Below are 22,349 nucleotides of genomic sequence, written 5' to 3'. Positions count from 1 at the left end.
AAGGGTAGCGCTTCTGAGCAATGGACACTCAAAATGTTTAAATTTTTCACTTAATTCTGCTTCCCGAGCAAAGATCTGACATATTAGAAGAAGAAGAAATTTGATGCCTGTTTCTGCACATGCCAGCTGTCTGTGTTTGGCAATGAAAAAGACATAATGTCACAGCCTGGTCATTTCTGTCATCCTAAATTGCAGATGCATGATGCATGAGGATGGCCACTACACAGGTTGCTTTTCTTTCATTTCAAATCCCTTCCCAAAACTCGGCTGTAATTGCAGTGATGACAATGCATTTGTCATTGACATTTGGATTTCTGTACACATGCCTCTTGTCCCGAGACGACAGGTACTCCAGGAAAAGGTGACCTGTCCAGTCACATTCACAGTTTAGAGCCTGTTGGTTTTCAGGTTCTTACCTTCCAGAGTAGGTCACCATCCTACCTTGAGGTCAGTGGAATGAGCAGAAGACATGGATAGCGGGAACTGTCACAGGGGTTGGCTTTTCCTCAACAACCTGAAGGATTGCCTTCCACCCCTTATCATGAGGAGGCATGACCCAAGGAAGGGCAGAAAGCGGCTGAATCTGAGTAGAAGAGTCCAGGGCACACTCCCATCATCCCTGCACTCCTCACTTTGCAGCACCCTCCACTGCCCACCCTCCTCTGCCACAGCCCTTAGATTGACAAACCAGTTGGGATTCATGGTGACCTTCCGGTTCTGGCTCCACTCACTCCCCAGCCCAGAGGCCTCAGTCATGGAGGGGGTCATATCTGTGCCATGGATAAAGTCAAAGTAAAGTGAATGTCCTTGGCAGGGATGGAAAATGTGCAAACTCATAAGTTTGGATTCTACTCACACTTGTATTCCAAGATTCTAGCTTAAACACCTCCAGTTCGAGTAAAGTGCATTGGCCTCTCCACTGTTAGGATGAAATCAAGTTATTTCTCTTCTATCCAGTGGAAGGAGGACATGGTCCTATACATAAACATCGACTTTTTAGTGTTGACCTTCTGATGAAGACACAGGGCTTACCTCTGGCTACACTGGAGGCTGGAAGAGGAGATGTAGCGGGAGAGTGACCGTGAACTTCCTGATTGCTCCCACTCACAGCCTGTTCACTACTCACCAGCTTACCCTCAGGGTGCAGAGACCTCCCATAACCTAAGATTTGAGTGTGCCAAGGCAGAAACAAGAAAGCATTTCCAGAGATCCTTCACTTTTAAGTAAAACTCGCTATGGAAGTCTGGCTTGTATTTTTCCAAAACACAGTCAAATTTGGTTTCGTTTCTCTTTCTTACGCTGGTACCCAGTTTTTCAAACACTTTCCAAACTGCAATCAATGAACAGGCCTACAGAGCCAGTAAGAACCTTGGGCTACATTGCCCCCCTGTGGCCACCATGGCAACCAACAAGGGCATCCCGCAGCCTCACCTGGACCACAGAGCCTATCCACGGGGAAAAGTTTACGTTCAGCTGTTTGTGTTTGTTTCTGCTGGCACCCTCCCTGGGGTGGACAAAAGGTATCTCCACAACAGCTCAGAGTAGATAATACTCGATTCTTGCTGCTTCTGAAGAATAAGAGGAGCACCAGTGGAGGACAGATTGATGTCTGCGGGGGAAATGAAAGTCCCCATGCCCCGGGGCCCATCTCTGCAGATCACTGAACCCACGTTCTTGCAACAAGGTCACAAAATGTTTTGTGACAAAGTATTTTTCACAATCCATCAAATGCCACAGCCCCTCCCCTGTGCCTGTCCTGTGTATTCAGCAATGGACACAGGTACCAAATGTTCGAAGCAATCAAATAAGGTAGCCAGTTGGGTGGGTTTCTGTTTTATTCACCCTTCCCTTTCTCCATTCCTGTTTTCACCTCATTCTGAACCCTCTTCTGGTATCACATCATCTGGACACAGAAAGGTTGTTGTAGACCCGTCAGCCCGACTCCTCTCTTTATGGACAAAGAATAGAGCCCCCTCCTCACCTCCCAGCACCAGAGATTTGACGTCATAGGTCTGGATGGGCCAGAGCACCAGGCCTGGTTTCAGTTCTGGTGGGGTTTCTCCGTCACACCTGCGCAGCCAGCGATGCACCACTGAGGAGAGCAGGTGGGAGCCCTTCTGACTTCCTTGATGGTCAGCACCCATGTTAGTGAGGGAGAGCCGGGCCTGTCATTCATGGGGGCCAGGAGCAGGGCCCTGGCTTCATCTTAGCTGCTCCTTGGAGTTACCTGGGCAGTTTTACAAATAGTGACACCTGGTCCCACCCCCAGGCTTCTGATTTGCTAGGTCTGCCGAAGCTCCCAGCGGTTCTAAGTATAGCCCCCTTTGACAAGCGCTGCTCAGGGATGCCTGGGTGGCTGAGTGGTCAGGCAGCTGCCTTTGGCTTAGGTCGTGATCTCAGGGTCCTGGGATCGAGTCCCGCATCAGGCTCCCTGCAGGGAGCCCTCTTGTCCCTATGTCTCTGCTTCTCTCTGTGTGTCATGAATGAATAAATAACTCTTAAAAAGAATACTGCTGAAAGTCCTCCAGATAGAGCATGCAAGTGAGGACTGCTCTCTGTGGAGGATCCTGCCCACCTGGAAGTGAGTGGAGCACAGGCCAGGGAGAGTCCGTAGTCAATTCCTTGATTTTTCACTACAGAACATTAACTCTGTCTTCCCACAAGCTGATGTTTAAAGCATATGACTCTAGACCGAATTGGCAATATAAAAGACCTATGTTGGAGGCTCCAAGTATCTTGGCTTTCGTTTCTGGTTTTGGATTATGTTTTAACCTGTCCATTTCAAGTGAAAAGTAAATAAAGATGGGATGCCAGGTGCCCATGTGGAGTTTGGCACCTTCAAATTCAAGACAGAATAAGTAGAAATAAGTGGATAGGGTCTGCTTGAGATGTTTGACAAATGAATGCGGATTTTTCTTAAGTTGGCAAAAGAATTCTCCCCTTCCCCTTATTTCCTCGTCCCTCCAGGGAGCCATCCCTCTAACTGTGTCCGATAAAGCCTTATGCTTGAAGACCTAGAAAAGACTTGGAAAATCTGGAAGTGTGTGTAGCCCTGGGTAAGGCAATGATACTTCTGCAGAGAAAGCAACAAGTTAGTTTTAAAACAGCAATAGCCCATATTTACTCTAAAATGCCTGTAGCTTGGTTTATTTCCCCTAGTTAATATTCTTCAAAAATCCCTGGTAAAAACATGATTTTTTTTCCCTAACAGATCATCAAATCAGAACTCTCTGTTGATTTGTTATCTCACTGCTTCCTACAGGGTGGAAAGTGGAGCCTGGTAGACAAAAGAGCTGAGATTTAAAAGTCAGACTGACTTGAGGTCAGCATTGAGGCTGGGAGAGCTTGGGGATTGACTCAGAGTCAGATCAGGATCTCAGAGTCCCTTCCTGCGACTTGGGACTCTCTCCACCTGATAGCTGTGTCAGGATGTAGTTAGTATTGAGACCAAGAACTTTCAGTAATGGTGGAGATGTCCAGTACAACGGCTGTCCAGTACAATGGCCACCAGACTAGTGCAAAACATGGCTAACACGACTATAGAATCGGATTTTTAATTTTATTTAATTTCAATTAATTTTAAAACATCCAATGCATGTATCAATGGACAGTGCAAGTCTGGCATACAATAAGTAGTCAAGATATGTCAGTGTAACTTGGACTATGACATCTGGGATCCTAGGCAAGTTGCTCAATGCTTCTAGGCTCAGTTTCCACATCTGTGATATGGGGCTGATAGTAATACCTTAGTAGCTCATATGTTTGTGCAGGGGATGAAATGAGAGATTGCCTGTTGGCTGAACGCAGTGCCTGGCACATGAAAGTTCTCAAAGCTGGGGATCCCTGGGTGGCGCAGCGGTTTGGTGCCTGCCTTTGGCCCAGGGCATGATCCTGGAGACCCGGGATCGAATCCCACGTCGGGCTCCCGTTGCATGGAGCCTGCTTCTCCCTCTGCCTGTGTCTCTGCCTTTCTCTCTCTCTCTCTGTGACTATCATAAATAAATAAAAATTAAAAAAAAATTAAAAAAAAGAAAGTTCTCAAAGCTGTTAGCTACTTTCCTAATAATGACTATTTCCTCTTTGGGTTAGAATTGCACTCCCCCAAAGGATGCTCTTCCGTGTCATGGGCAACGCAGCTCCCCTTCTGCAGTGGAATGGAAGCACTGTGGATTGGGGGGAGGGGGGGGCTCTTGGATGTGTAATCAAACACTGTGGATTGACAACAATTGATGGAAAGGACCTCTCAACTTGATGGCGTTGTGTTCCATCCATGTGACCCTGGGTAGTGCCTTTGGAAAGGCTTTTAGGTGCAGGGGGCAGGGAGCCTGGAGGGGGTAGGAATTAACCTGAGTACTTAATTCTGGCTGATGTAGACTCTGCAGCTCTAGGCAAACGGGAGATGGGGGCTGGCAGGCTAACTCCCCACCCCCTCCCTCTGTCTGGGATTCCAACAGAAGCTGACACACGCAGAGAAGTAAGGTGGGAACACAGTTCACTTGTGCATTGACCATATGCAGCCCAGTTTTAGCATTCATTCATTCATGCAACAAACATTTATTCAGGGCCTATGCATGACACAACATGGGGCAAGGGATAAAGGAGCTCCCTTGCAGGAGGCTCTGTGTCCTTGAGCACGGGTTGCTTGGAAGCTCCGTGAGTGGAGCCTGGGGGGAGCAACTGTGCAGTCTCCAACAGGTGAAACAAGACAGGACACTGTCCAGGTGTTTAAGTGGCACAGAACAAATAAGTGGGACAAACAGTGCTTTATCTGACCACTTTGTAAAGAAAGAGTAACTACACCCGATTCCTGGTTCCATGCCTCCTTAAGCAGCTCCCGCAGAACAGAATGTACTTATTCCTTGTGGCAGCACCAGCACGCTGGGGCCCGGGAGAGGGCTGTGTGTCTGCACAACAAGGCACCAGCCTCTTTGAATTCTGGGGGCTGGTTTTGTACTTTCGCTGTCTCCACTTTTGCTTTCAATTTGTTTGTACCAAAGAGAGTAAGTAAAAAGTCTCCTGTCCACTCCTGCTTCCTGCCATTCAGTCATCCATACAGGGGGCGATAAACATACCAGTCTTTTATCATTTGGGAGATATTTCCTGTATATAGAAGCAAAATCACGTCTTTACCCTTAAGCCCTGTGTTTACACGAATGCCAGTAGTGTGTACCACACCTTGGGTTTTTTTCACTTTACGTCTTGGGCAAGTTTCTTAAACTCTCTGTGCCTCACTGTCCCCGTCTGTGAAACGGAGATAAAAGTACTGACCTCATTGATTGTTCTAAGGGGTAAATGAACGAATATATTACCAAGCACGTGGCATATGTAGCAGGTCTTTTTTTAAAAAAAAAATATTTTATTTATTTATTCATGAGAGACACATACACACACAGAGGCAGAGACACAAGCAGGCTCCATGCAAGGAGGCTGATGTGGGACTCAATCCTGGGTCTCTAGGATCATGTCCTCGACTGAAGGTGGCGCTAAACCGCTGAGCCACCAGGGCTGCCCCTGTAGCAGGTCTTAACTATCACAGGACAACCACTTGGTGAATTTTAGCTGTTGTCTGCCATGAAGATTTTATCCTTATGCAAATGAACTTATTAACATTTTCTTTGGTGTCTGGGTTTCATGACATGCTTAGAAAAGCCTTCCCCAGGCCAAGACTGCAGAAATCTCCCATCTTTATTCTGATAACTTAATTTTTTAAATAATTGTTCTTGCTCTTTCTGGAATCCAACTTGGAGTTCAGAGTAAAGTGAGAATCCAAGTGTTTTTCCCCAGATGGCACACGACCATCCCAAGACCATTTATTAAATAATTTCCTTGCTACCTTAAAATGCCATTTTTATAATGTTTTAGGCTTACCTTCTTCCCATGTTTGGCTCCATTTCTATATTTTTAGTTAATTGACTATATGCCCGGGTGTCGTTTAATGTGTTTCATTCCTTGGGGCGGCTGCTCCATACGTGGGGTGAGTCTTTCCGTCGGTCCACATGGGGTGTGCTGCCCTGCTTCCGTGATGCAGACATTGATCTTGGGTCAGGGACTATCAGTTAGAACCACTAGAATTTACCACCAGCCTTTGGTGATCTTTCAAGGGCCCTTGCAGCGGGCTCACAAATTAGAGAGGCTGTCTGCCCAACACAAAGTCCAGGAGTGTGCTACCCAAGGTGAGCCAATCAGATTCTTGCTCCCAAAAGTGATGACCATGGATGCACCCCCCAGGGGCCAGCAGTGCCCTGGAGAGAGGCCTTAGGACTGCCTGGGGAGATGTCCAAGGCAGAACTGCCTGGGGTCACATCTCTCCCAAGGGAAGACATCCATCAATTTCTTCTGTCCTGGGATCAACCCCAGGGATGTCCCAGCCCTCCCTATCGCTGCTAGGTGAGCCCGAGCCCTCACCAGTACAGATGTAAGGTGTAGTGTTCTCCCACACTCAGCAAGAAATAGTCCTCCACTTCATCCTTTCTACCTGCCCTTTCTTTTGCCAGATGAGTTGATGGCCAGCTGTTGTAGATTTGGATGTTTGTGGACCTCCCTCAAAATTCGTGTGTTGAAATCCTAACCTGCCACATGGTGGTGTTAGGAGACTGGGGACGCTTTGGGAGGCTATGAGGTCAGGAGGCTGGAGCCTCTCAAATGGGATCTGTGCCCTCCTAAGAAGAGACACGAGAGCTTGCTCCTTCTCTCTGCCCTTCCCCTGTGAAGACAAAATGTGAACATGGCCATCTGCAAACCAGGAAGTGGGCTCCCACGGGACACCACATCTGCTGGCAACTTGATATGGACTGCCAGCCTCCAGAAGTCTGTTCTTTAAGCATCCCCTCCTCCATCGAGTCTGTGTTAATTCAATACAGCAGCCCAAGCTGAGACACCAGCCCTTTCTTCTACTAGATGTCTGTCTATCGTCTTGGAAATTGCTTTCTTAAGGGGCCTTATGATAATTACCAAAGAATACTGCTTTTGGAAGATGATCCCTTTTGCCCCTCTCAAAGAATTGCCCCCCACCCCGCTGGGGTATTCCTCCTCCATCAAAAACTCCCCTCCCTCCTTCACCCAGCACAGAGTGAACTAACAGATTACAGTGGAAAGTATTATTCAGTTATTTACCTAATGTTTATTGAGAAGCTGCTGTGCTGGCACTAAAGCACAATGTGGCCTAAGTCCTGTATTCAAGGAGTGATGGGAGCCTAGAGTCAGGGGCCGGAGAGTTGGACAGTCCTGGTGAGAGTGAGGGGCACCCCCCTGCACTAAAGCAGTCCCCTTAGCCCAGTGCTGGGCTGTCAGAACTGGCTCCTGGCTGCAGAGCTGGCTCAGCTGCAGCTGGGAACAAGGAGGAGCCATGTGACGTTTCCATCAGGCCCATCCTTGGAAGCACGAATGAAGCTAGTCTATAGCCAAACATTCCCTCATTCTGAGGTGCACCAGATTTAGAGCCCAGAGCTCTACTTCCTCCTTCCTGGCATGTTGGGTCCTAACCCAGGACTCAGGAGTCAAATTCAGGAGGCACAGAACGCGTTTCTCCTGGTCCCCCAACTCTCACGGTTGATTCTTCTGGTGTAGCAGGTCCCCCCGCCCCCCCCCCCCCCAGAGCATGCTTTTCCTCCAATGGCCATGCAGCAAGGTCTGGAGATATTTGAGTTGTCACAGCCTAGGAAGAGGCCAACGATGCTGCTCCACATCCTACAATGCACAGGACAATCCCTCACAGCAAAAGCTTATCCAATCCAAATGTGAACAGTTGTCACAGTTGGAAACCCTACCTGGTGTTTCAACCTTGCTTGAAGCCTCATCAAGAGGAGTCTGGGAGTGCCTGGGAGGCTCAGTCAGTTAAGTGTCCTACTCTTAATTTCGATCGGCTCAGGTGGTGATCTCAGGGTCGTGAGATTGAGTCTCATGTTGGGCTTTGTGCTTAGAGTGGAGCCCACATGGGATTCTTTCTCTCCTCCCTCTGTCCCTCCCTGCTCATTCTCTCTCTCTCTCTCTCTCTCTCTCTCTCTCTCTCTCTCAAAATAAAGAGGAGTCTGAGGGCTGCAATGGGCTGGTCCTGGCCCCTCACAGATTACAGCAGCTTATTTGTGGAACATTCCAGATCCCTGGCACGGCAACAGGCACACCTCATTCTCATTCATGCCACTCCTCCACTTTTATGGCCCTCCCACACCTGTTGATGCAGGACACACCCACGGTGAGTCCCGAGGAGGGACTGGAGGGATGAATAGAACGCCATGCTCTCTGACCTGCTCTCCCCCCTGCCACCATTGGCAGATGTGTGTCCCCTGTCCCACTGGCTGAGTGCCCTTAGAACATAGCCAGGCCAGGGGCACCTGGGTGGCTCAGTGGTTGAGCATCTGCCTTTGGCTCAGGTCGTGATCCCAGAGTCCTGGGATTGAGTCCTGCATAGGGATCCCCGTGGGAGCCTGCTTCTCCCTCTGCCTATGTCTTTCTTCTCTCTCTGTGTCTCTCATGAATAAATAAATAAAATCTTCATTAAAAAAAAAAAGAAAGGGATCCCTGGGTGGCGCAGCGGTTTGGCGCCTGCCTTTGGCCCAGGGCGCGATCCTGGAGACCCGGGATCGAATCCCACATCGGGCTCCCTGCATGGAGCCTGCTTCTCCCTCTGCCTATGTCTCTGCCTCTCTCTCTCTCTCTGTGTGTGACTATCATGAATAAATAAATAAAATCTTAAAAAAAATTAAAAAAAAAAGAAGAAGAAGAAGAAGAAGAAGAACATAGCTGGGCCAGGCATCTTTCCCAGTGATCCAGTTTGAAGGGGGTTGGGGGGAGGGGGTCATACAAGGAGAAAATATAAGGACCAGTGTTTATATTTATATATGGGAGGAATTCCAGTGGAAACAGTGTGAGAAAACACGGAGGCAACTTTGAGAAACCATAAGTGGTTTCGTGAGAGCAGAAGAGAAGAAAGTGGTGGGAGGAGGGCAAATGAGGCCGGGCCTGACATAGTGCGCTAAGGAGTGTGGGCCAGCGGGGTGGGGGGATTTGAAGCCAGTAAACGTGACCCTGGACACCCACCTGGCCCTGGCATGGCATGCGGAGAAGTTACTGGAGGAAAGCAGGGACCAAGTCAGAGCCCCAGGGCAAAGGTTGGGCTGTGCTCCTTCTGGGACACAGCAGAGGCCTCTGGAGAGATAAAAAAACTCAGGGTGGAGACAAGTGAACGGATCTGAAAGCTACAGGGGACAAGGAATCAACAGGACTTGATCTTGAGGGAATGAGAGAAGCCGGGAGGGCAAGGCTGGACCTCCAGCCCTAGGGGGGTGGGAAGCACAGGCTTTAGGTACAGGTTTCAGGACAGAGTTAGAAATCCTGGGGGACATCCAGGTGGCAGTGTTGGGGGAAGCTGCCTTGGACCCAGCAGAGCACATGCATGGAGCTCCACAGTCATAGGCAGTGGACACCATGGGGGTGGACAGATGGCTCCAGACAGAACCCAGAGGAGGACAGCAGCAAAGCAGCCCCAAAGGAGGAGGAGAAGGAGAAGGTGTGCCAGGAAAGGCAGAGCCAAGGCAGAGAAGAGAGCTCTGGGAGGAAGAGGAAGTGCCAGCAACGTCAAATGCTGCAGAGATATGAAGCAAGCTAAGAGCGGAAAAAACATCCACTGAGTCTGTGATGCAATCAGAAAAAACAAGATAACTTCACTGCCCCTGCCTTGCCTCTTCCCCCGCCGACTCATGGCCAAAGACACAGAATCATACACCCTCCTTCTCCCTAGAAAAGCATTTCTTCTGTACCCAAGTTCTGGACCCTCTGGAGGGGACAGGACCAGCCTCTGTGGTTCGAAGGTCTTGGCTCCCCGGTTAGGGGCCCTCTCCAACCACCCTTTCCAGAGGCTGCGGCTGAATCTTTGGGACAGGAAGGGGATGGGGGTCCTGGACTCTGGGGCAGAGACAGGAGCCATAGGACCTTTGGGGAGCCTCAGGGATGGTCCCTGGGGGGCCCTGGGCAGGAAGGGCCCTGGGCAGGACCTTCAGTGTCCAACAGCTGGGGCTTTCTGGGACCTAGACCCAGGGAGGGGCCTGCAGCTGCAACCAAACCCTGTCCATGCTCGGGTCAAAGTTGTCATGATTGAATTTTGTTAAAATGAGAAGGCTTCCTGGTTTATTACTTTTTTTCTTGCTCACAAAAAGAGATTTTCTAAAAAAGATTTTATTTATTTATTTGACACAGAGAGAGAGATAGCACGAGCAGGGGTATCAAAAGATGGAGAGGGAGAAGCAAACTCCCCGCCGAGCATGGAGCTGGACATGGGGCTAGATCCCAGGACTCTGAGATCATGACCTGAGCCAAAGGCAGACGCTTAACCCACTGAATCACCCACGCGCCCCAAAAGAGATTTTTAAGAATCTATTTTAAATATAATTAGTATCACACAGGTGACTGACTGTCCAAGCCACCCGACCCTATGGAAACAGGAGTGTGGCCACTTAGATGGGGAAGGAGAAAGAGGAATGAAAAAAGAAAAAGCTGGAGAATGGGGCCTGGGAGGGTCCGGTTCCTCTTCCACCCTGCTCTTCGCACTCAAACACCAACGGGTGAGTAACCACCAGAGCAGTCACGTGGACTGAGCGAGCAGTTGGCCCGTGCTGTGCACATGACGCCTCCGGCGTGCCCAAGTGCATCCAAGGGGGCTCACGGTCTTATGACATGGAGGTTTTAGAAATTTCAGGTTCCGATTCTTGTTATGCAGGGTACATGAAATTTGTAGGAAACCTAGAACCCTCAGCCTGGACAGCGGGTGCTATGGGGTCTGCTCTGCTGTCCTCTTCAGGGCTCAGTGCACCCACCTTGGGGAAAGGGACCACCCCCAGCCTGCCCAGGGCTCTGACCCCTCCTGAGGCTCAGGACTGGCTGATGTGGGGTTGCCAGGGCCCAATACCCTTCTTTCCGTGTGAGACAGTGCTGAAGGGCCACATCCCAGGCCCAGAGCTCCTCGGGGGTCGACGAGGGCTTCAGGGGTTACCACACTGGGGCCTGCTTCTCCCTCTGTCCTGTCCTGCCTCACCCACTCACTGATGGGGGTGCCCCCTGGAAGCCCCCTACCTCCCCAGCCAGGCCTCTGCCTGCAGCTGTCCTGCTGAGCTCTGGACTCCCAGGAACTAGATAAAAAATAGATTGGTTCCTAGTTTCAACTTTCTTTTCCACAGAAACTCAGATGCTGATAAGTAATAAAATGCCCCCCCCCCTTCAGTTATTTCCTTTCCATCACCTCATCTCTGAGATACAAATGCATGGCCCCTAAGGACCTAGACTTCTAGAGAAGACGTTAGGAGAAGGGAGAAGAGAAGAGGCTCTGCTCCCCTCACCTGGCCAAGCCACTCAGGCTGCTTGGATGGCCTCTCTCCTGGGATACCTTCCCTCGACCCTCTGGACGGTGCCAGGTGCCCCTGTCCATGGCTCCCCTAGCTTCTGGGCACTTCCTCCCCAGCGCAGCACCAGACTCCCTGGATTATAACCGGTTAGGTACCTGTCGAGGTCCCTTTAACACATCAATGCCATGAGGGCAGAGGATGGGTCTATTTGCTCACCATTTTCTTCTAAGGCCTGGCAAAGTTCCTGGATGGGTCCTGTAGACTCTTTGGCAGAAGACAGATGGCACCCTCCAGTATGGCAGCTAAAGAAGATCAGCAAGAGGATTACCCCAAGATTTAGACAGGGTGTAGGGAAACCCCCATGCATCTCACAGAGTCTGGTCCAGGAGAGAACAGGGCGCCATTCCCACCGCTAGGATCAAGGGCAGAGGAGGGGACAGGCTGCCTTGTTCAAGGTCAAGGGACCAAGGGACGCACCAGCTCCAGGAAGAAGGAGCCGGGGGAGCTAAACTCCTTGACCTCAGTCTCTAACCTCCCATGCAAAGCTCCCATTGACCAAACCCAACTGAGATTCTGAGGGCCGAGGCGTCTGCTGCTAACAAGATGAGTGCCCTGGGACACGTGGCAGGCTGGAAGGGGATACGGAGCAGATACAGAAGGGCACACGGGGGATTTACCAGGCCGCAGACACTACGTGCCTATGAAATGAAGAACATTTTGAGATGAATATTCGCTCAATGAGTATTTATTATTTTGACCACTGTCTGATTGTAAACAAACAAAAAAGCCTTTGAGCATGACTCTGACCCAGAGCAGCCAGTGAGGGAGGGCTCAGGCCAGGTGTGATGGGGAGCCCGTGCTGAGAGGGTCCGCCCCGCCCTGAAAGCTAGCCCCCAGGGAAGGTGAACTGAAAGAATTAACACCCAGATTAAGAAGGAAGCTCATCTGGTTTTGCTTCAACTCCGAGTAGTAGGAGGAAAGTCTCTGAGACTCCAAAACCTGTGCCTCATGCAAATAGGAAGCTCAATCTCCTCATACCCTCAAAATGGAAGACCCCGAAACTAAAATTCCACTCCAACCACGGATGCCCCTTGTGCTCCTGGCAGAAATAAATGCAAAACTCTTCCGGAAGGGAGTGCTCCCACTGCTGACCACAAAGAGGGGCAGGACCAGTGATTCCCATAAAATATGAATTCACATGGATGCTACAAAATGCAAGAAGAAACATGTCACCAAAAGTGACATTGGGCAGGCCCCACAAACCATAGGACCAGAACCCTGAAAGATTTGGTTAAATCATTAGTTGGTTTAAAAGTATTTTTATAAGGAATCAGGGCACCAGGATGGCTCAGTCGGTTGAGTGTCTGCCTTCAGCTCAGGTCATGACCCCCAGAGTCCTGGGATCGGGCTTCCTGCTCAGTGGGGAGTCTGCTTCTCCATCTCCTTCTCCCTCTGCCCCCTGCCTTTCTCCTGCTCTCTCTCTCTAATAAATAAATTAAATCTTTAAAAAAAAAGAAAGAAAAAGGTACTTTGGGATGCCTCGGTGGCTCAGTGGTTGAGCATCTGCCTTAGGCTCAGGTCGTGTTCCCAGGATCCTAGGATTGAGTCCCACATTGGACTCCCTACAGGGAGCCTGCTTCTCCCTCTGCCTATGTCTCTGCCTCTGTGTGTGTGTGTGTGTGTGTGTCTCATGAATATATAAATAATTTTTTAAGGTATTTTTACAAGGAATCAAAATCCTACAAAAATAAAATAAGATAAAGAATTTAAAAACCCAGAATATTACTATCAGAAGTTATTCAATGTGTACCAGGGTGTATTTGACTTTTGTAGAGTCAGTCCTATTGCCCTGGCTCAATACATTGTCTTAGAATATGAGAAGTCCAAGAAAACCTTCTGGAAGAGGAGGGCTTTTACTCAGTAGGTGTTTCTCCTTTCTTTTCCTAGGGGTACATACTCACTTTCTACCCACTTGTCTCCTAACTGGAGAGTATTAGGATAATTCTCAGGATTTACTGATTTTCGCTCTTTCTTCACTCCTGTGTCTGTAGCAGGATTAAGTTTAGACATGGCTGTAATGCACCAACTTTCAAGGTTTGAGAACAAGACTATACCCTATGCCGTGGTCAGTTGCTACTGGCAAATTTTTCGAATTTTTGTTGCAGCTACCTTATAAGGTACAGGAGGAGGGAGAGGCCGTTGACCCTGCCTGGTTCCATCATCTTTACTGGAAAGTCCATATTAATGTTTTTTAGATTTCATAAGGGTTTCAAAAGCATAAAGCATGGCTTCAGCTTGGAAAGCCCCAGAGGTAGTGGTGTTGATGTGTTGTTGACCTTATCATGAATAGGGGTGTCTTGGTCACATCCTGCTCACGGGCATGTGATGCATCAGCTGCCCCCACTTCACAGGGCGACAGGTGACATTTCATCACAGAAAGGTGATGGTGACCCTGGGGAGGCCAATCTCAGTGGCACAGTGGGGACAGATGCTAGGCTGGCAGGGACTGAGTAAGGAATGAAAAATGACAAAGTCGGAAACATGGGTTTGGACAATCAACGAAGGCTGCCCGAGAAGAGGGAGAGTATGTAGTTAGAGCCACATGTGAGCCTAAGGATGGACTTATGGTCTTTATTTGAGGGAGATACCCGAGCGTTCCAATATTGTGAAGAATGCGGGCCAGGTTGGAGCTGATTGGAGCTGATGCTTGGAAACAGTTGCTAGCAGAGAGAATGCGATCCAGACGGCAGGAGGAGAAATTAGCCTTTGCTTTCAGAGGAGCAGCTCTGTCCATGGAAGAGGAAGGAATGGAGATGCCAGGATGACATTTGAAGAGCAGGAGGCAGGGAGTGCAGAGAGTTCTGAGAAAAGCAGGAGACGAGCTCCTGAGCCCAAGTGCTGGTGGCAGCAGTGGAAGGTTGAAGGCACTGAAAGAGTTTTAGGGTGCTTGAAACAGCTGATGGGAAACAGGAGAAGGTGACCATTTGTACACGCAGAAGAGTGACTGGGAAAACTAGAAAAATCCCTGGAAGCTAGATGAGACTGGAGACCACAAATCGGTGATGGGTCTTCTCTTTGTGGCCAAGTGGAGGGGTTTTTGTTTTTGTTTTTGTTTTGTTTTTTGTTTTTTTGTGTGGCCAAGTGGTTTTAACCAGCTATCCTCAGAAACGCATACTCAGAGAAAAATCAGAAGGAAGAAGCAGATTAGCGGACTGATCTGAGGCTGGGGCTTCAAGGGAGGGTAGGGTATTGACCAGGGGGGTGGGGAGGCTTAGTGATAGACTTGGGTATCAGCTAGATGGGAGCTACGTGACCACTGGAGGTGCTCACAGGCAAAGCCGGAGGACTTGAGGAAGGAGAACAAGCAATGGCGGGAAGGGATAGGAGGGACAGGAGTCAAGGGTGTGGAAGCTCTCACCGGGAAAGTGAGGAATTTCATTGTAAGGGTTTAGTGGTGGATCAGTGTTAACACACCAGAGTGGAGTTGAATTAATGAGTTAATGAAAATTATGACCAGGGTGCTGGATGGGGGTCAACTCGGACAGCTAAGTCCCCAGGGGCGTGGAGGAGACCCGGGTGAACAGAAGCCTGTTGTCCATGGTTCAAAGGCTAAAATAAAAGAAGGAAGCAATCTGGCTAGTGGTGGCAGCAATGCGGTGGAGCAGAAAGTGATACAGTCAGGTGGCTGGGGACTGAAGGGGCCTCCTGCACACCTGGGAACAATGGTCACCAAGTGGTACTGGGGCCAGGGACGTTATCTCCTGACCCCCAAGTCTGAGGTAGGTGTGAGAGGGAAGGAGTATCCTCGAGGGACAAGAGATGTTGGGAAGGTTCTGGGATGCGTAAAGGATGTCAGGAGGAGTGTCCGTTCTGGAGTTCAGATTCCAGAGGGCACAGAGGAAGAGCGGAGGGGAGAAAGTGAACATTGAGAAGTGAGCCGAGGGCAGAAGGAACACAAAAGAGGATGGCCATGAGAACCAAGAGAAGGTACACGACCTGAGGAGTTGAGCGGGATAGGGGCATGATGGCAGTACCTGGTCACCAGTGTTCCAGAAAGTTCCACCCCCTCAGGCCACAGGTAGTGGTGGGCAAGACAGTCAGAGAGGGATGAGGTGCTGCAAAGTATATCATTCCCCAGTAAGTGAAGGTCTCACGACTCTAGAGATGGATGCCTCCTATCCGAGGAGCTGTGTTGGTCCAGCTCCTTCAAGATGGGATGTGGCGTAGAAGTGTGTCAGAGGAGATGTCTCTGCAAGGTTGCAAGAGAACCGGGAGGAGCTGGGAAAGCCACCAGATGACAAAGCCGAATTGACCCCAAGTGAAGGAGAGAAGGAGGGAGCAAGGCTAGAGGAAAGCATCAGCTAAAGTCACCATCGGAGGAGCCTACCTCCCGGGATTGGGCCTGTCCTGGTGTCCCCAAGTGGGTCACTGGCTGGAGCAGCCCCCGGTAGGCATGGCCTTGGCACCAATGCCATGATGTGTTTTGGGGGGCGGCAGCTGGGACCCTCGGCCACTATGCTCCCTTCAGAGATACGGAGGCCTTAGTCCGTGGCCACCCCAATGACACAGTAATACATGTATGTCAAAGGCAACATTTCTCAAATTATGTTCTGCAGAGCTCTGGACCCATAAATATCTGTTTGAGAATTAAAAGGGGGGGTTCTGTGATCAAACAACTTTTGGAAACACTGCAGACCCTCTCTTCCTCATGGAGGATCACAATGCTTATTAGCGTAGTAAAAGTTCTAAGAAGTCCTGTAGTAAAGAAACTTGCTTAAATTTTTTAGTTTCACTCTTTTGCAGACTTATTTAGGCAAAGTCTCCCCCACCAAACTGAATTTTTTCTCTTTTAAACTTTTTTTTAGCACACTGCGGAATAAACAGCATGCATCACGAGAGGCTTTTTAAGATATATTTAACCATTTTTCTTTTAGTAAATGCATAGAAAATCTGTGTTTGGGGGTTGATTATCAATACAATCACATTTTGAAAGGATCTGTCCCCCTCTTGCTGCCCTCCCAGGTTGGCCACCTACAGGGAGGACCAAGCACTGAGGCGAGGTGTTAGTCATTAGGCAGTCAGCAGGAGAAAATGTGGGGGCGGGATAGACACCCTCAGAACCCTGAAAATTAGGACACGTGGGTATTTTCCCTTTTAACCTACTACTCAATGCCAAACAACTAATCTGGCAGAAAGTAGTCATCTAAAAGTAATTTTTGCACATTTTCCATTAAGAAGCAGTGCTATTTAAAAATACGAATAGCTGTTATTTGTGACTATCACTATTACCGATTATTTTTTCTATACTTTCCAATTTTTCTGTAATGAAATATTTTCAAATAAAAATTAGATTGATTGATAGATAATCTGAGAGCCCTGAAACTTGAAGAAGCCATTTTAAGGGATAGGTTAAATGATCGTCATTCTAAAATTTTGAATCCCCATTTCTCTGTATCAAGTTAGCTCCTTGAGAAATTCCTTTCTCTCTCTCTCTCTCGAATAAATAAATAAAATTCTTAAAAAAAAAATAGAAAAGAAGGGCAGCCCGGGTGGCTCAGCGGTTTAGTGCTGCCTTCAGCCCAGGGCGTGATCCCAGGGTCCTGGGATCGAGTCCCACATCGAGCTCCCTGCTTGGAGCCTGCTTCTCCCTCTGCCTGTGTCTCTACCTCCCTCTCTCTCTCTCTCTCTCTCTGTCTCTCATGAATAAATAAATAAAATTCTTTAAAAAAAAAAAAAAAGAATAGATCCCTGAGAAATTCACCACGCTAGCAATTCATCATCTGGGAATGCTCGCAACCCTTCAATGAACTAAATTCAATGTTGTATATCCATCAATTGGCATCCAGTAAAGAGACACATCAGTAATCTGAACAAAGAACATTTACTATGAAGAATTACTAATTAGTAACAGGGGACTGACTACCCAAGGCAGTTGGACACAAGACCAGGACAGGTAGGGAGCAGTCTCTAGGCTAAAGCAGAGCATCCAGAAGCAACGCACTTGGAAGGTGCCTTCCCTCCGAAGGCTGAGATTCAAACCTTGTTAGAGACAGTGTGACTACAACCTACTGGATTGTGTGCTTTCCAGCCTCCCTGGTATAAAAACTTAGTAACAACAACAAAGGAGCCCCTGGGTGACTCAGTGGTTGAGCATCTGCCTTCAGCTCAGGTCATAATCTCAAGGTCCTGGAATCGAGTCTCGCGTTGGGCTCCCCACAAGGAGCCTGCTTCTCCTTCTGCTTGTGTCTCTGACTCTCTCTGTGTGTCTCTCATGAATAAATAAATAAAATCTTTTAAAAAGCCACAACAACAACAAAATGAGATCATGAGCATTAATTATCAGACCTAATCATGTGCTATCTCTGCACACTCCTGTCACCAAGCTTTCTCTGACTCTCATACATAAAGTGTGAAACCCTGAGCCATCCTGGCCCTTCTTACCCTCCTTCCACTTTGCTTTTCTCCATAGAACATCTCTCCTACTACTCTACAACTTACGTGCTTATTCTGGTTTTGTCTATAGAAAGTAAGCTCCGTGGAGTTCAGGATGTTTGCCCACGTTGTTCACCCAGAACGGTGCTGGACACAAGCTAGGCGCTCTGGAAATACAGATGAATAGATGAATTGAATAAATGAGTAACATGTATGTATAGGAGAATGAGACTTAAAGCTTCTTAGTTTCTTGGATGGAAATTGGGGTTGAGTTATAGTGATAAAGACGAACTCAGGGCAGTCCCGGGTGGCTCAGCGGTTTAGCGCCGCCTTCAGCCCAGGGCCTGATCCTGGAGACCCAGGATAGAGTCCCACATCGGGCTCCCTGCATGGAGCCTGCTTCTGCCTGTGTCTCTTTCTGCCTCTCTCTCTCTCTCTGTGTCTCTCATGAATAAAAAAATATAAAATCTTAAAAAAAAGAAGAAGAACTCAGACCCTCAAAGGGAAGATTGTGAGCCACATGCTGAAGCCACAGAAGACAGTAAGGTTTCACAAGCAGTGAAGATGCTATAATGGCTCCAGATCATAGAATAATAATCAAACTTTCCTCTTGCCTCCACTTCAGACCTCCAAACCATTCCTTCCTATTGATTTAGAAGTTTCTAGAATCCCATGGCCTTGGAGAACTAATACATAATATAGTGATTATTGGCAACAAAACTGGATTATAAACATCAAACTTGCTGGCAGGATTAGGTCTTAATTGTTCCCACTACTAGAAGAAACAATAGTTACATGGTGGGACAGAGGTGTGAGCCAACCTGGGGATGGCGATCATTTTGCAATATAAACATATCAAATCAATACCCTGTACACCTCAAACTTACACAATGGTGTATGTTAATTATATCTCAATTAAAAAGGAGGGGGGAGAAGAACCCCATGGCCTGAGGCTGGATAAGCAGAATGTTGGGAATCCAGCCAAAATAAAATAATACTGAAAGTGAAGACTGCTAATATCAGGAAGTTAGGGTGGTCCCAAACTTCCAGTGTTTTTCCTGGGGAACTTCAAATTTCACATAATTCTGTGACATCCTTGACGTCCTGCTTACTGGTGTTTTGCTCTATTTAACCATGTAGTGTGTGGGCGTATATCCATGAGGCTTTTCATGTTTCTGAGTTGAGTTGACTCCCCCTCCTTGCCCGGCACAGAGCAGTGAGCAGCTGACAATAAGACATGAGCATTATGGAGCCTTGATGGCTTACTCACTCAAGGTCCTGGGGAGGGACAGGGGAGGTGGGGAGGGTGCTGGTGTGGCTCCAAATAGCCCAGCTGGAGGTAGAGCCCCAAGAGGGCGGTCCACGGCCTGGTCCCAGGACTGTGCTGCCATCAGTGGCAGTGACCCCCACTCACTCACAGAAGTTGGTGCAGGGGGTGGGGGTGGCGGCGGGAATGCGGGTGGGGGGTGGGGGTAGTCCTTGCTGGGAAGTGTGCAGAGCCCAGGTTCCCACCAATGCCAAGCCCTCGACGGGTACAGAGGAGGAACTCATCTTTGAGTTAAATTTAATGCTCAACCGCATATTCATCTGGGCCGTTTTATGTTTGTCTTGCCTTTCTTTTAATAGTTTGTTTCTATTTTCATCTTCACAGGTCCACACTCTGAGTTGAAGGCTACCTCAGACACATCTCCGGAATTCATTAACAGGATGTCCTTTAACCAACTAAATGAGTGCGAAACCGCTGTGTAGGGGGTACCCCAAATGAGGTCAGTCACAGGGCCAGGGAGTGCATCGGGAGAAGTTCACATGGACTTTCCAGCCGTTTTGTGTTCCTCTTCTTCATTTATCCTTCTTCCAAGCTGCCCCCCACCCCAGCCTCCCCCTCACCACCACCCACTGCATCCTCTCCTGGAACCCTGAAATCTGGATTTCTCCACTTCCTTTCTCTCGTGCTCCCTCTCCTAACAGAGTCATGGGCTGGCGGGTTCCCCCACAGGCTCTGTCACCCAGACTTGATGCCCCCCACCAACCCCATGGAATTTCCTGGAATCTTCTCAGAGCAGGGTCAGTGCCTCACAGCTTGCCTAACTCCTGGCTTTCCTCACTGTTTTCTCCAAATCCCATGCAGCCACCGCCCCCCTGCTCCTCACTGGTACTGAGCATCTCTGCTCCAGCCCCTTCCCCAAGTGACACCACTCTGTGGCTTCCTTGGTCCCCAGATCCTCTCTTGGGAAACCCACCCACACCCCTCCCCCCAGCCACAGCACAGTGTCCCTTAACAGTGATGGGGAGAAGAGGAGCTCATGCCACTCACTGTGGTTCTCCCTGAGCTTTCTAGATGCCCTACTGGATGTAGGGAGGGGGCTTCTGCTGACGCGAGGAGCCACTGTAGGGAGCTCCCGGCTCTGGGGTCTGGACACAGGGCTACCGCACAGGATGCTTCCTCCTCGGCTGCTGGCTGCCACCTACTCAGACATGCCCTGCTGTCATCCTAACTCATATCACTGGAGAGCAGTAGCAACTCAGTTCCCTTATCTGGAGCAGCCAGGAAGACGCCTGTCACCAGGCCAGGGCTGAGGGTAGAGGGAGGGGGACGATCAAAGGCCGGGTCCTGGGGAAACCAGGGGGAGCAAGGGACTTCCTGCTTTCCTCAATCACTTGAGAAACACTGTAGGGGTCCAGAGGAGCTTTCAAGTTGCTTTCTTTGGGTTATTCCTTGACGACACTGAGACCAGTGACTTGTGGTATAAAGGTCCCACGAGAGAAACAGTGGCTTCTCTTGCCCCTAAAGGTCAAGATCGGCTTCTCAGAAGAAAGGCGGTCTCTCAGCAGCCCCAGACTATTCCCACAGCTGCTTGGATGGTGGCTCAGGAGGCAGTGCCCTGTCCCCCTGGAACTCTGTCAAGTGGTAAGTCATCTGTGTATTTAACCAGTGGAGTCCATGTTGATGCTCGGGATGGTTTCACTTTTGCAATCTTTGTTTCTGTCCTTCGAGAGAAGAACACAGCCAGCCTGTCACAGGAAGCTATTTCACAGGGTGAGCAGACTTTTCAAATGCAGAAATTAGGACCGATACTGATTTCATGACACAGTACTTGGCTCTCTTCGATGGTGTGTTTCCTTAAATATTATCTTCGGATATCACGGCTTGTTTCCACCAGGAGAACTAAAGTTCTGTAAAGAAGTAGAATGCTTACTTTTTTTTTTTTTTTTTTATCTGCCCTGTGGTGTTAGCACACTGCTCAAGTATGACGTGAGGGCATAACAAACAGGTCAATTATAGTAGCCGCTCTCAGCAGGTGCAGATGCCTCAGAGAAATGTTTACTTTCAATCTTCCAAGATGTAGACCTATTCTGGGTAAAATGAAGTACCAGTAAAGGGAGAGGATGGCTGCATGGACACTAACCCAATTTTTTTTCCCCCTCCAGGACCACCCAGCCGTATGAAGAGGAAATAATCCTTGGCTTCTCCACAGGGCAGCCTGAAGATGGATAATTACGTGACAGCCCCAGAGGATGACTATGACGTCCTCATAGAGGATGATCTGAATAACGATGAAATAAAACTGTGCCACCTGTACGAAACCAAGATCCTGTCAACCCGGGTGTTGCCGCAGCTCTACGCCACCGTGTTCCTGGCTGGTCTCCTGGGCAGTCTCTTGGTTGTGCTCATCCTGGTAAAACATAAAGGACTCAAGCACATGGGAAATATCTATTTCCTAAACTTGGCAGTTTCAAATTTGTGTTTCTTGCTTGCCCTGCCATTCTGGGCCTATGCTGCGATGCATGGGGAGGTTCTCGGCAACTCCATGTGTAAAATTCTAGTCATACTTTACTCCATAGGCCTGTACAGTGAGGCTTTCTTCAATATCCTCCTGACTGTGCAAAGGTACCTAGTGTTTATCAACGTGAACTTTCCCTCGACCACGAGGGCAATGCACTGGGGCATCATCTCGAGTGTTCTGGCATGGGTCTTAGCCACTCTGGTCATTTTGCCTGAATCCATGTTTTACAAACCTCAGATGGAAAGCCAGAAATACAAGTGTTCCATTAGCAGACCTCACTTCCTGCCGGCTGAAGAGACATTCTGGAAGTATTTTCTCACCTTAAAGATGAACATTTTGGGATTTCTTTTCCCACTGTGCATTTTTGTATTTTGCTACGCGCGAATGAGAAGAATACTAAGGTCTGGAGAGAGGGGGAATGGCCTTCACCAGCTGGTTTTCGCCATAATGGCTGTCTTCCTTCTGATGTGGGGTCCCTACAATATTGCACTTTTCCTGTCCACTTTCAAGGAATATTTCTCTCTGCACGACTGTAAGAGCAACTACAACCTGGACAAAAGCGTTCAGATCCTTAGAATTTTCGCGACCACCCACTGCTGCGTCAACCCCCTCCTCCACGTGTTCCTCGACACCACGTTCAGAAGACACCTTCGCCGCCTTTGCTCTGTGCATGACAGCAGTCTGCTCCAGTCCACTGAGGAATCTGCACGAGCTGCACCAAGGGAAGAACGTGACCATTCTACCAAAGTGTAAACTAGCTTCTGTCAAAGGCAGAATAAATATTGATTTTTGTATCGTT

The 22,349-nt window shown here is 48.8% G+C and overlaps 1 protein-coding gene across 3 annotated transcripts; it reads left to right on the top strand.

Annotated features, from left to right (window-relative positions):
* The first annotated feature begins 18,906 nt into the window (after positions 1 to 18,906).
* CCRL2 (C-C motif chemokine receptor like 2) lies at positions 18,907 to 22,349 on the top strand. Of its 3 annotated transcripts, XM_072788117.1 has the most exons (4): positions 18,907 to 19,040; positions 19,417 to 19,531; positions 20,557 to 20,673; positions 21,195 to 22,349. In XM_072788117.1, exon 4 carries the CDS (start codon positions 21,254 to 21,256, stop codon positions 22,301 to 22,303), a length of 1,050 nt encoding a protein of 349 aa, XP_072644218.1. In that variant the 5' UTR covers positions 18,907 to 19,040; positions 19,417 to 19,531; positions 20,557 to 20,673; positions 21,195 to 21,253; the 3' UTR covers positions 22,304 to 22,349. The 3 variants fall into 3 exon arrangements, with proteins under 3 accessions (XP_072644218.1, XP_072644219.1, XP_072644220.1); XM_072788118.1 differs by lacking the exons at positions 18,907 to 19,040; positions 19,417 to 19,531; positions 20,557 to 20,673 and adding an exon at positions 20,706 to 20,802; XM_072788119.1 differs by lacking the exons at positions 18,907 to 19,040; positions 19,417 to 19,531; positions 20,557 to 20,673 and adding an exon at positions 20,751 to 20,876.

This window comes from Canis lupus, chromosome 19, assembly GCF_048164855.1.
Source record: "Canis lupus baileyi chromosome 19, mCanLup2.hap1, whole genome shotgun sequence".
Lineage (NCBI taxonomy): Eukaryota > Metazoa > Chordata > Mammalia > Carnivora > Canidae > Canis > Canis lupus.
This window is presented reverse-complemented; position numbering and strand designations above follow the sequence as displayed.